Here is a 12,254-nt window from a genome sequence, read left to right on the forward strand (position 1 = left end):
TTCAAACATTTGCTTGCTTTCACATTCCAGTTTGCTCTGATTCTGAAACCCACCCCTGCACTTCACATCCCTTTGGCAGGTCCCCAGGACGTGATCTACTTCTGATTTGACTTACATTTTCCTTCCTCTTGGTTCCAATAAAATATTCTCATTTCTGTTGTTTGAACGGTTCAGGCAATGTTGATGCACCAGATCTCACTCTCTGCTCTTTCTTCCTCTTTCCCCATCCTCACGGATTTTCTTGTGCGAGCAAGTTACAAACAGGATACAGGCAGAGCCCAGCAGAGGATAAAATAAAGCAATCAGAGCCCAGTTAATATTCCAAGTGTGTTAAAAAGAATAATATGGAAGAGGAGAGGAGAGGAGCAGAGCTAAATAGATAATTGATAAAATATGTCAGGGAGTATCTGTGAGGGGGACTTCCCTATCACCATTTTAACTCCCCATTTCAAGGGGTTTTTTTGGGGGGGGGGCAAGTGTTTAAGGGATGACTGGAAAGTCCTCCATGTTACCTGTCAACACCTTCCCAAAATAGGGAAAATTAGTCTTGTTTGGGTAGGTTGGCAAGTTTGAAGAAGTAAAATACATTTACATCAGTCTCCTCTCAGGACTCATCCTGCAGAGCCCCATCAAGCAAGGATAAATCATACAGACTTCAATAAAGAGTTTCAGTTCAAGAATTAAGAGTGAAGTCCAGAATCTTGGAAACTGCAAGAGAAAATTCCACCCCTCTTTTATCAGTGAGTTCATTAAAGTGGAGCCTCTTGGGATTTTTGGGATCTCTCCCTTCTGGACTTTGTGCAGTTCATGCTAATCCCCTGTGATATTGTTTCCAAAGTCTTCGGAAAGTTCTTTGCCTTTAGTTATAGATTAGTATAGATAAATAATATAGATTGATATCAACTCCTCTGCTTTTTTTAATCTCTTGCCTATTGTCCCTCCTGCCCGCTTTCTCTCTCCTTTTGCCTGCTTTTTGTCCTATTTTGCTAGTTAACTTTTAAAAATCTTTTCTGATGTTTAATACATAAACATCAAGCTATGTCTTGGCTAGCTGATCTGAAGGGTCTGGGTGGAGGCTCTGATCTGGATAGAGGGATTGACTGGCAGTGCGTTGGGCGCTGACTAAACTGGAAATTATCCAGAGTACTTTTTCAACAATATTATGATTTCGATTACCCGTATTAAAAAAAAAAAAAAGGACTGCAGTTGAAATGGAAATGGCACCCAAATTTTAGCCCCACTAGGTGGAGCCATAAGGAAGTGGAAAGTGGAAATATGCTTTCTGCTTATTACAATTTCTCAGTCTTCACTCTCCGAAAAAAGACTTCTGCTCTTACACACCAAAGGATGCTTGAAAACAGCTTTCAAACTACTCTTCTTGGGAGGCAACGGAACGTAGCTGCCGCGATGCCAACCCTGCCCTTGCATATTTGTGCCCCAAGGCCAGATGCAAGCATGTAAGGGCTAGAGTTTGCACTGTGACATCGCAACACCCATTTTAACACTATCCCCACCCCTCTGCAGATGCCCGGGCAGCAGAAAGTGTGCTATGCCAGAGCTGCTGAAGGCTCCCTGCTGCCCACGCTTTGCAGCCTGAAAAAGGAGTTGAAAGGAATCTCCCTTCAGGATTTCATGAAGTGTGCAAAACCACACCGGCTGTTGACCACTCTGTGGGAACATTTCCATGCTTGCAAGGCTGTAGAGTTGTGTTTTTCAACCTTGGCAACTTTAAGATGTGTGGACTTCAACTCCCAGAATCCCCCAGCGAGCATGGGTGAATTTCAACTCCCAGAATATCCCAGCCAGCATGATAAGATAACACATGTGACATCGCTGTGACTTGTACTGGGTATCCACCCCTAAGAGAAGGGGCTCCATAAGACACTAAGGAAAGGGGGGGGAAATCATTTGAATGCAGCCCATTTTTTATCACCAGAGCTTTGCCTCTTGATCAGGGGCTCTGGGAATCCTGGGATTAGGGTCCCCCAAGACTTGAATGGGTTGCACAAGTTTCTGCTCCAGGAAAATGCGGGGCTTGTCAGCTGACATCAGAAGCCCTCTTCATCAAAGGTTCCAGGCATTTTTTTATTAAATACCATGAACATGTTCTGCTGCCTGGAAAAGTTTAAGAACCCCCGATTGGGAGGAGGCTTTCTGTTGCTCCTGGATGAACTTGGTTTTCTTCCGGAAACAAAGCTGGGTTGCAGCTGCTCATCAGTTGCTTCCTCAGCGAGCTTATGGCCTTTGCTTGGCAATGTACCAGCCCCCCATCCTTTTCAAACTACTGTACCATATTTTTAAAATGTAAATGTTCAGGTGGAGCAGGATCCCCATATTTAGTCTACACTATTTGTTAATGTATTTAATCTTCCAAAATAATAGATGGATGGATAGATGGATGCAGAGGTATCCATAGGGAGAGGGTCACAAAAGCTGGGACAGTGCCTGCTTCCATGTGAACAAAACCCCACCCCTTTTTACATGTGTCGTGACAGATTAAAAAAAAGGCAGGGCTTATTTTGGACCATTATCTTGGGGGTTTTGACCCATGCCTGCAGAGACCCCTGGAAGGGAGGGAGGGAGGGAGGGAGGGAGGGGAAGCGCTCGCAGAGTGGATCACGAATGGGAGATGAGAGCAACATTGCACCAATTTTGTGCACTCCTTGTCTACACATGTTATGATATCTCACACATATAAAAAGGGGAAGGGGTTGACATTGTAATGGCATGGCACTGCTTTCATGATTTTGAGAGAATCATTGGATCCCATGGATGGCTCTGGAACATCAATACCCTGGGGGAGGGTGGTGTCAAAAAAGTCAAGATGGCGATCATGACTGTGCAACCAAAGCTGCCATCTTGACTTTTTTGACACCCCTGCTCTGCAGATGCCCCTGCTCTGGAAGGAAGAAAATAAATGTTGGACCACAGAGCCTATTTTGGGGAAGTTGCTGTCTTACTCTGTAGGCTGGCACTCAGGATATGATGTAATGTTTTATCCTCAAATCACCTGAACCTTTTGAAGGAAAGGTAAGTGGTCTTGATTTTATTCCAGCAAAAGAAAACTATTAGCTAAAAGTAGAGGGGGTAATCAAAAGGAATGGAATCGAATTGCACAGTGGTTTTCTGCCTGACCTTAGCTTCACTTTGGGGCTTCAAAGCTTTGATAAAACCAAGGAACTATGGCAAATTGGTTTTAAATGCCATGAACAAAGGGAATTGACAAAGCCCACTACCCAGGTGCTGGGAACCTCTGCCTCCTAAACAAGAAGAATGAAACTTCTTTTCTATGCTATTTGAAAGTAAACCAATTAACTCCAATTCTTGCTTGAAATCGAAGCCGGTATGGTAATTTTGGCATTATAGCTGGTACATTTTGAGGGAGAAAAAGCAAGTTTTGACCCCTTTCAAAAAAGGAGAAGAGGGGAAGAGAAAGGGAAGGATGAGGCCTCTTCTGTAGGGCATTCAAGGAAGGATATTTTAACTGAAAGCAGCTACAGTTCTTGTATTAAGACTGGACTGAAGTTTTATGGATACCTTAATGTACACATAATTGTAAACCACTCAGGAGGCTTAACGAATATTGGTAATGAAATAAATACATAACTACATAAGTAGCCTATCAGGTTCTATGCCACCCATAAGAGTGTCTATGGGGGTCAAAAAAGTCAAGCGGGTCTGGACGATTCAGTTGACTTGAATGTGGGAAAAATTTGCTATCCTGTCTGTGAAACTCAACATCGTCTTGATCGCCTGGATGATGCGGTTACAATGTTATGTTTGTTTTTTATTTGGAACAGAAATTGTTTATCTATTTGTTAACCTGCAGAATTCTGGTCAACGAAGAACTATTCCCTTCCAGTTCAAGATGTTGGGTGCAATCAGATGATTGAAGACCTGCCCCCTTTTTTCACATGTGTTGGTCTATATTAAAAAGGAGCAGGGCTTCAGTCACAAGGTCACGGATGGTTTGGACATCCCAGCCAGCCACCCAGGCCCCCTTGGCTACATGGGAGCTGACCAGATGCAGGAACTCATGATCTTCCATTGTTCCCTCCAATCAGCTGGTCTTTAACTAACCTATGTTGTAATTATTTATTTGTTTGTTTGTTCGACGAATTTTATATGGCCGCCCAACTCACATGTGGTGACTTTGGGTGGCTTACAAGATTAAAATCCATGAAACAAAACATCCCCCACAGCAGCAACAGACACACTCAATTTAAGCACTTGATTGGCTCCCTAGCAACCTGGGGTCCCCAGGCCTGCTGACAAAACCATGTCTTTAGGACCTTCTGGAAAAGGAGCAAGGAGGGGGCTAATCTTATCTCTGGGGGAATGATGTTCCATAGGGGGGGGAGCCACCACGGAGAATGCCCTTTATCTCAGTCCAACTAGATGTACTTGGTCTAAATAGATGTACTTGTTGGGACCCGCAGCATACCCTGCTTCCCCACTCTGGTGGGCCAGGTAGATTTGACCGGCGTAAGGCGGTCCTTCAAATAACCTGTCCCCAAGCCATGTAGGGCTTTAATTTAGGTGCCATTGGTAACCTGATCCTTCATGAATTTATCCAATCTCCTTTTAAACCCTCCAACTCAATGTTTCTCAACCTTGGCAACTTTAAGATGTGTGGACTTCTAATTGTCTCCTTGTTGCATAGGCCTTTCCCCAGAATGCCACCACCACTACCACATCACCACCTGCCACCTCTTCAGTGACCGAAGCCTACACCCGGGCACAGTACTGTAAGTGGCCATGCGAATGTCCAACAACACTACCCCTGTGCCCATCGGGAGTCAGTCTGCTCACGGATGGATGTGAGTGTTGCAAGATGTGTGCCAAGCAATTTGGGGAGATCTGCACCGAGGCTGACATCTGTGACATTCACAGGGGCCTGTACTGTGACTACAGCAGAGACACACCTAGGTACGAAATAGGAGTCTGTGCACGTAAGTGAAGTAAATATCTTTTTGTTTTAGATGCAAAGCGATGGCTCTGCCCTTCTGTCTGAAAATATACTAATCCATTCTGATCCAGTTCTGCTGCTCCTTCTTTTGGGGAGTGACTCTATGCAACAGCTCACCTCCTTCCTTCTGCTCTTGGTTTGTTCTTCCACAACTGAGCCAAGCACCTCCACTCGCTTGATGAAAGGTAACTCCACAGCTCTCCTGCTCTGCAAGCTTGTTGGCATGTTGCAAGATACCTAATGCCCTTTTGCCTGGCATGCATCTTTTTGGCAGTGGGTTGGGGCTGATCAACCTTGCTGAACTTCAGCTGCTAGCTTCAGAAATAAAAATAAAAACAAAAACATAAAACAAAACAGCTAAGCAGGATCCGACCTGGATGATGGACCACCAGGGAATATCCTGGGATGGTTTGGGTTCAAGGACGCTTTCTATACCTCCCTTGGCTCCACCCTCTTCATATCAGTTTCTCATGCTGAGTTCAATTGCCTGTTTGAACTTTTCCTCTCACTTCAGCTACCAGTCATGGTCTCCAGGGACACTTTAACCATACTTAGAAGTCAAAATGGCTCTTTCAAGCTTGAAAAGGGGTTGCTTCATGTTTGGAACACTTCCAGAAGGTTGGAACCAAGTCAGACCAGTTCTGGTGAAATCAGAATTAAGAATAAGTGATTGGAACAGCTCAAAAAGAGGGGATTAGAATTCTGAATGTTCCAACCTCGTAACATTTTGCACACTATCATTTTGCACATCCACATAGCACCTGCCCCTTTCTGGATGGCAGCACCGAAGAGGTTTCCTTGAAGCTAAGGATGTTTACAAGGGGAAATGACACACTTTTGTTACAGAAATGTATGCTTTTTAAAGTAAAATAATCGAGAAGTAAATGAATCAGATTAAAAGATTAAGCAGTTCAAAAGATCCTCTAGCCTGCTACCTCCTAATGCTTATCCTTTTTTAAAGACGCTATAATGAGCATTAAGAGACCACTTGTGCAGACATGGACCTGTTGGTTGTCTTCTGTTCATCTGAATGGACCCCTAAGCTTGGCACATAAGTCTTCGTTCTTTTTTTCTTTCTTTGACCTCATGGTCAGATTACACCTCTGCCTAGGAAACGCTGGGAAGAGAGGCTTCTTAGAATCAGTGGCCCATTGATTAATTGCTGCCTGCAGCATCTTTTTAGTCAATAAAGAAGGCCTTTTCATTTGCCCAGTCTCATTAATTTCTGATGAAAATGGTTGCATTACCACATTTTTGTCACTGTTGTCATTCGCTTTTTCTTTCTTTCTTTCTTTGTTTTCCTATGATTGCCACTTTTTTTTTAAAGTATCCTGGAAATGTTTCTACATCCAAAGGTAGGATATCAATTTAGAGCAGTGTTTCTCAACCTTAGCAACTCTAAGATGTGAGGACTTCAACTCCCAGAATTCCCCAGCCAGCAAGCTGGCTGGGGAATTCTAGGAGTTGAAGTCCACACATTCTGGAGTTGCTAAGGTTGAGAAACACTGATTTAGAGAGTACCAGTAATGTTAGGGCACTGCACATGATACAAATGATTTGGAAGTGCTACAGTCCTTGTGTGATCAAAGCATCTGCCTACCATTCATGAAAGCTGCCAAATCTTAATTCAGGCTTCTGCATGAGTCTGCACAAAGATGCAGCTGCTTTAATGAACCAAACCATGAAAGCAGTGAAGGTTTAATGCAACTCTTAAAGCAGGTGCAGCTTTTTCCAGATTCACATGGAAGTGTTGTGTCCACAGTGCTTCTGAATTATGTTTGAGGAAGTATGCTTCATCATTGTTACCACTGAATCATTCATTCATTCATTCATTCATTCATTCATATATATATATATATATATATATATATGTATGTATGTATATATATATGTATGTATATGTATATGTATATGTATATGTATATGTATATGTATATGTATATGTATATGTATATGTATATGTATATGTAATGAACCTTGTCAGGCTGAGTGTCTTTCCAAGCAAGCCAAAGCGTTGTTCTTCTCACCAACCTTTTGTTGATGCTCCTTGTTGTCCTTGTAGAAATTGTCGGCGTGGGTTGCCTCCTCAATGGGATCAGGTACAAGAATGGGGAAAACTTCCAGCCCAATTGCAAATATAACTGCACCTGCATCAATGGGGCTGTGGGTTGCATCCCACTGTGTACTGACTCCAAACCACCCCTTGTTTGGTGCCCAAACCCAAAGCAGATTAAGGTCCAGGGTGAATGCTGTGAACAATGGGTCTGTGATCATTCAAAGAAAACCAGGAAGACATCCCCACGGCATATCTCTTCAGCAGGTAAGGTGGGACATGGGAAGACAAGCAATGAGAGCAGGAAAGTGGCTTGAAAGTTTGGGCTAAACTCCATAAAATCTAGAATTTCAAATCCCAGAAACTTTCTTCAGTAACAAACAATAGCCTTTGTTTGTAGTCTCCAAGGAATGTTGGCTGTTTTTAGTCCAAACTCTTTCTCTTTTTTGAGGAAAAAGCTTCTTTTCACTAAGTCAGATTGCTGGCTTCTCCAACAATAATCTTTGGTGCCATGCCAAAAATTTCTTTACCACTGTAATTCAGTTGGATGAAAGCGTACTTGGTTTTGAAACACCTTGCAAGGGAGAAGAGCATTTTGGAGAGTTCTCAGGATGGAATGTGATGGTCTTGCATTGATTGAGACAAGAGGGACCCAGGATGTGTCTGAATGTCCTGACTTTCATTGCAGGATCATCTCTTGCCAGCACTCTGCTGCCTCCCTGGCTTTCCACCTTCCACAAAATTCCAGACATAGACATCATTGCGAATTCCTCTTTCAGACTGGGAAGTGTGGACAGAGAGCCTGCAAAGTGATGGGAAGATGTGCACCACCAGCAGTAACACCCTCCATCACTTCCAACGGTCCAGCTCAAGAATGTTCACTGAGAGAAATTCAGTATAAATTCTAAACCACCCTGAGAATAAAGTAGAAAAAGCAGGAACATCTTTGGGAAAGGTAGAAAACTTGCTTAAAATTGCAAAACCTGTTGTCAGCATAGAACTCATAATGATTATCAACCTGTACTGTTTATTGAGTACACTGATCTCACCAAGGTTTCAGGCAGGGATCCTTGCAGGCCCTTGATACCAGATAGCACATCTGCAAGGTTTGCCAGTTGACAATGACCCTTTAAAACAATAAGGCATGGAGAAGCCCCTCTTAGCACTTCTGCAGCAGATGGAAATAAGACCCCTAACTAATGCCAACAGGCAGAGGAAATTTACAGATGACATACAATGTGGTGCACCATCAATGAACATCTCATCCATTGGATGAAGTCATTACTGACATGCTGTGCCATGTATTGTCTGGCAATATTTCCCATGGGTGTCCACCTAGCTGGATGAGAGGAGCCACCATTGTCTTTGGCATGTACAGCAATGAAGGCTCCTCCTCACAGCATGAAAGTGAGTTCCTGAAGTGTTGGAGCCAGCAGGAAGATATGTAGATGTACAACTCTGCTGCCCACATTTCTAATCCCTCTTCTGCCTCCATAAAAAAGCAGAATGAGTTTTCTGTCTGCATAAAAAGCAGGGAGGAGGGGAGAGATGGAGTAAGAACATGGTCTTGTGGTTAAGGCTCCAGGCTAGAAACCAGGAGACTGTGAGTTCTAGTCCTGCCTTAGGCATGAAAGCTGGCTGGGTGACCTTGGGCCAGTCACTCTCTCTTAGCCCAAGAGCCAATCAGGCATGGTATGAGAGTTCTAGTCCTGCCTTAGGCATGAAAGGTGGCTGGGTGCCCTTGGGCCAGTCCCTCTCTCTCACCCCAAGAGCCAATCAGGCGTGGTAGGAGAGTTCTAGTCCCACCTTAGGCATGAAAGCCAGCTGGGTGACCCTGGGCCAGTCCTTCCCTCTCAGCCCAACTCACCTCACAGGGTTGTTGTTGTGGGGAAAATAGAAGGAGGAAGGAATATTAGGTATGTTCCCCACCTTGAGTTATTTGTAAAAATAATGAAGGCAGGATAAAACAATAAAAAATAAAATAAAATCTCCTTTGATGCTACTTACTGGTAGAAGACCCATTCTGCTGTCAGATCTCTGATCTGAATGATCATACTGTGGAAATGGAAAACTGGTGCCAAAGGAATAATCTCCCCCCTGCTCCTCTTCCTCCCTTCTACCACTCATGGCAAGAAAAACAGAGGAGGAGAGGAGGGGTCTGGCACCAAGGAGACCCACTTTCCCCCATGCTTTCCCAGGCAGAAGTGGCTTCCCCACGCCCTTTCCCCAACTGGGATGGAAGTGTCTCCTCAGCTTGTCCCCACATGGTAAGATTTCCCCAACATCCCTGGGGAGGTAGCCATGGGTGGCAAGGGAAGCAGGGGGGAGGGAATTTGAGTTAGTTCTCTGGATCCCATGGAGTGATCACCTGGTGGGACCATAGAATTGACAGCAGAAGACAGTGATATTGGAAGTTCAGGCATTCTGTCTGGTTCTGTTGACTCATTTAAGGAAAATCAGGTGCAGCAAGAAGCCTAGTGGACATTCAGGGAGGTATCCAGGGACACACTGGAACCCTGGAACTCCAGGTTGCTTATAATATATTGGAGGAGATCATGAACGGCTAGCTGGATTTCTAGATAGATTTCATTTTTCTTTCCAGTCCAGACTGTGGTCTAACAGCACAAACAGAAGACAAGTGATAATGAAAGAATGGTTTCTACCACAATGCATGGCTATATTTACAACAGACCCTAGATGAGACTAAAGTGGGAATGGGTGGGTTGTGAGTCATCATGTTGTGAAAACTCAGCCATTGTTGTAGCACCTTTGATGAACCAGATTATCATGTTATAAGGTTTCTTTGGGCAAAGCCTGGCACACAAATTTATCAACTGTATTTTGTTAATCTGGGTGTGAGAGCCAGTTTGGTGTAGTGGTCAAAAGCACCAGGCTAGGAACTGGGAGACAATGAGTTCTAGTCCTGGCCTTAGGCATGAAACTGGGTGGGTGACCTTGGGCCAGTCCCTCTCTCACAGCCCTAAGAAGAAGGCCATGGCAAACCACTTCTGGGAAATGTTGCCAAGAAAGTTGCATGGACTTGTCCAGGCAGACCAGGAGTCAGGGCTAATTTGAAGGCTTAAAAAAAAAGAGGGTGTGCCCAAGTCTGATGATGTGCAAAACTCCCTTCATAAGTCTGATACAGAACCTCAACTAATTCCATCAATGCCTTTGCTTGGCAGTTTATGGAGGAGAAATTGAAGCATGGCAGAAAAACTGTATCCTGCAAACATCTCCCTGGAGCTCTTGTTCCACGACCTGTGGAATGGGCATTTCCACAAGGATCTCTAACGATAATGCCCAGTGCCGGTTGATGAAAGAGAGCCGTCTCTGTAATCTGCGGCCTTGTGAGGGGGACATCATCAAACATATTAAGGTATGTAGTATGTAAGACTAGGTCACTTGGGGGGGAGCCATGTGTAACTTTTGGAGAGGAGGAATGAGGGCTGCAGTGGGAGTCTGATCAGGGTTGGCACCGCCATGGGCAAGGTGGGGAAGGCAATGTGAAGAGGAATGGAGGAAGGAAGGGGTTTTTCCAGAAGCCCTGATTTGGCAGGGCTGTTCTAGAGTTCAACTCTGGATCAGGAGCAGCAAGAGAATATGTTCCTTCTCTTAACCCTCTGACCTGTGTTCAGATGACACAAACGATCTGGGGAGATCAGGGTCATTTCTTGCTTTAGTGGGAAAACACTGTTTCAGAGCTGGACCTGCTGACTTAAGCTTATTGCACGGAAGGCCTTGAGACAAGATTAAAGCAACATCAGGGAGATTATTTGCACGTTACGACTGTTCTGAGGTTAGTTGCAAATGTGGGAAGGACATTCTGCCTTTTTTTCTGGGGGTTTGAGGCATTATACATGGAGATCATTAACCCTTTATTGCAGTGTTTCTCCGTCTCAGCAACTTGAAGATGTGTGGACTTCAACCTTCAGAATTCCCCCAGGAAGCATGCTGGCTGGGGGAATTCTGGGAGCTGAAGTCTACACATCTTAATGTTCTCAAGGTTGGGAAATGCTGCTGTAGCATCTAGCTGGCCACAGGGTCCCTCTACCTAGGAAAGTGCCAGAACCCCACATCCTCTCTGATCGTTTCATCCTATATGTTTTCTTCTCCCTTTAGAAAAGGTTGAAAGTGTGCCCATTTTGGTCAGCTTGATGGAACTGGCAGAGTCCATAATCAACTGCTTTCATGTTTCTTTCCCACTTTCTTGTAGCCTGGAAAGAAATGCTTAGCAGTGTTCAGGGGAGAAGAGCCAATGAACTACACACTCTCAGGGTGTGCAAGTAAGGCCATCTACAGGCCTAAGTACTGTGGCCTCTGTGTGGATGATCGTTGTTGCACCCCATACAAATCAAAGACCATCGAAGTGGGCTTCCACTGTCTGGATGGGACGAGCTTTTCCAGAAAAGTCATGTGGATCAATGCCTGTTTCTGCAACTTGAGCTGCAAGAACCCCAATGACATATTTGCCGACTTAGGTCAATATCATGATTACTCTGAAATTGCTAATTAACTTGACAGGAGTCGCCGTGAGAGGGGAGAAGGAACAAGAGAGAAAACTGCCTGCCGAGACCCACAACTTATAATTACTCTGATTTTACAGAGGGTAAAAAAAATAATAAAAGTGATTGTTTTTGTTGCTATTGTTATTGTTTCACCTGGTGCAGGCAAGAAGAAAACTGCCAGCCGGCCTTGTTGGACTAATGTTAAAAAAAAGTCATCATCCTTGCTTAAAGCTGCCTTTGGCTCAAGCTGCAGATTTTAGAAGTGGTGCAGTCAAAGAATTGTTGGAACACAGGCCATTAAAAGGTCTTTGTGTGTGTGCACACACATCTGTGTGTCTACATAGGCATGAGAGACACTAAATCAGTTTTTCGTATCAGGTTTTGGATCTGTAACGCACAAGTTGAAATAAAGAAACCAAGTCTTTGAGCATTTGCAAAGACACTAATGGGGTATTTTATTTTTAAGCCAGTTTGCCTTTCCCCTCTCCTACATATTTCAGACAGTTCAGTAATAGTGGCATCTAGCTTTATAAATAAGCAGCCTGTTGTTTGGGCTGAGACACAGGTGGGAAAATATGGAGAAAAATGGAGTGTTCGGTCCCTGCTAAACCACCTTTGGCATTTCTGAGCTGTACATAGAGGGAGTGTTCCTAGGAACAGGGAACACAGCTCGCTCCCCTGATCAGCTAGAACAGCGTTTCTCAACCTCAGAAACTTTAAGATGGTG

At 44.2% G+C, this 12,254-nt stretch overlaps 1 protein-coding gene across 1 annotated transcript in view; it reads left to right on the top strand.

The window, feature by feature from the left end:
- CCN4 (cellular communication network factor 4) overlaps positions 1–11,811 on the top strand; it is a 32,579-nt gene extending 20,768 nt beyond the window's left edge. Inside the window, exons 2-5 of the mRNA XM_063299695.1 lie at positions 4,664–4,952; positions 7,032–7,289; positions 10,205–10,398; positions 11,236–11,811. Of these exons, the coding sequence (XP_063155765.1) occupies positions 4,664–4,952; positions 7,032–7,289; positions 10,205–10,398; positions 11,236–11,535 (1,041 nt within the window). The 3' untranslated portion in view covers positions 11,536–11,811. The remainder of the gene's footprint in view (positions 1–4,663; positions 4,953–7,031; positions 7,290–10,204; positions 10,399–11,235) is intronic.
- The last annotated feature ends 443 nt before the right edge of the window (positions 11,812–12,254 follow it).

This window comes from Candoia aspera, chromosome 3 (assembly GCF_035149785.1).
Source record: "Candoia aspera isolate rCanAsp1 chromosome 3, rCanAsp1.hap2, whole genome shotgun sequence".
Taxonomy (NCBI): Eukaryota; Metazoa; Chordata; class Lepidosauria; order Squamata; family Boidae; genus Candoia; species Candoia aspera.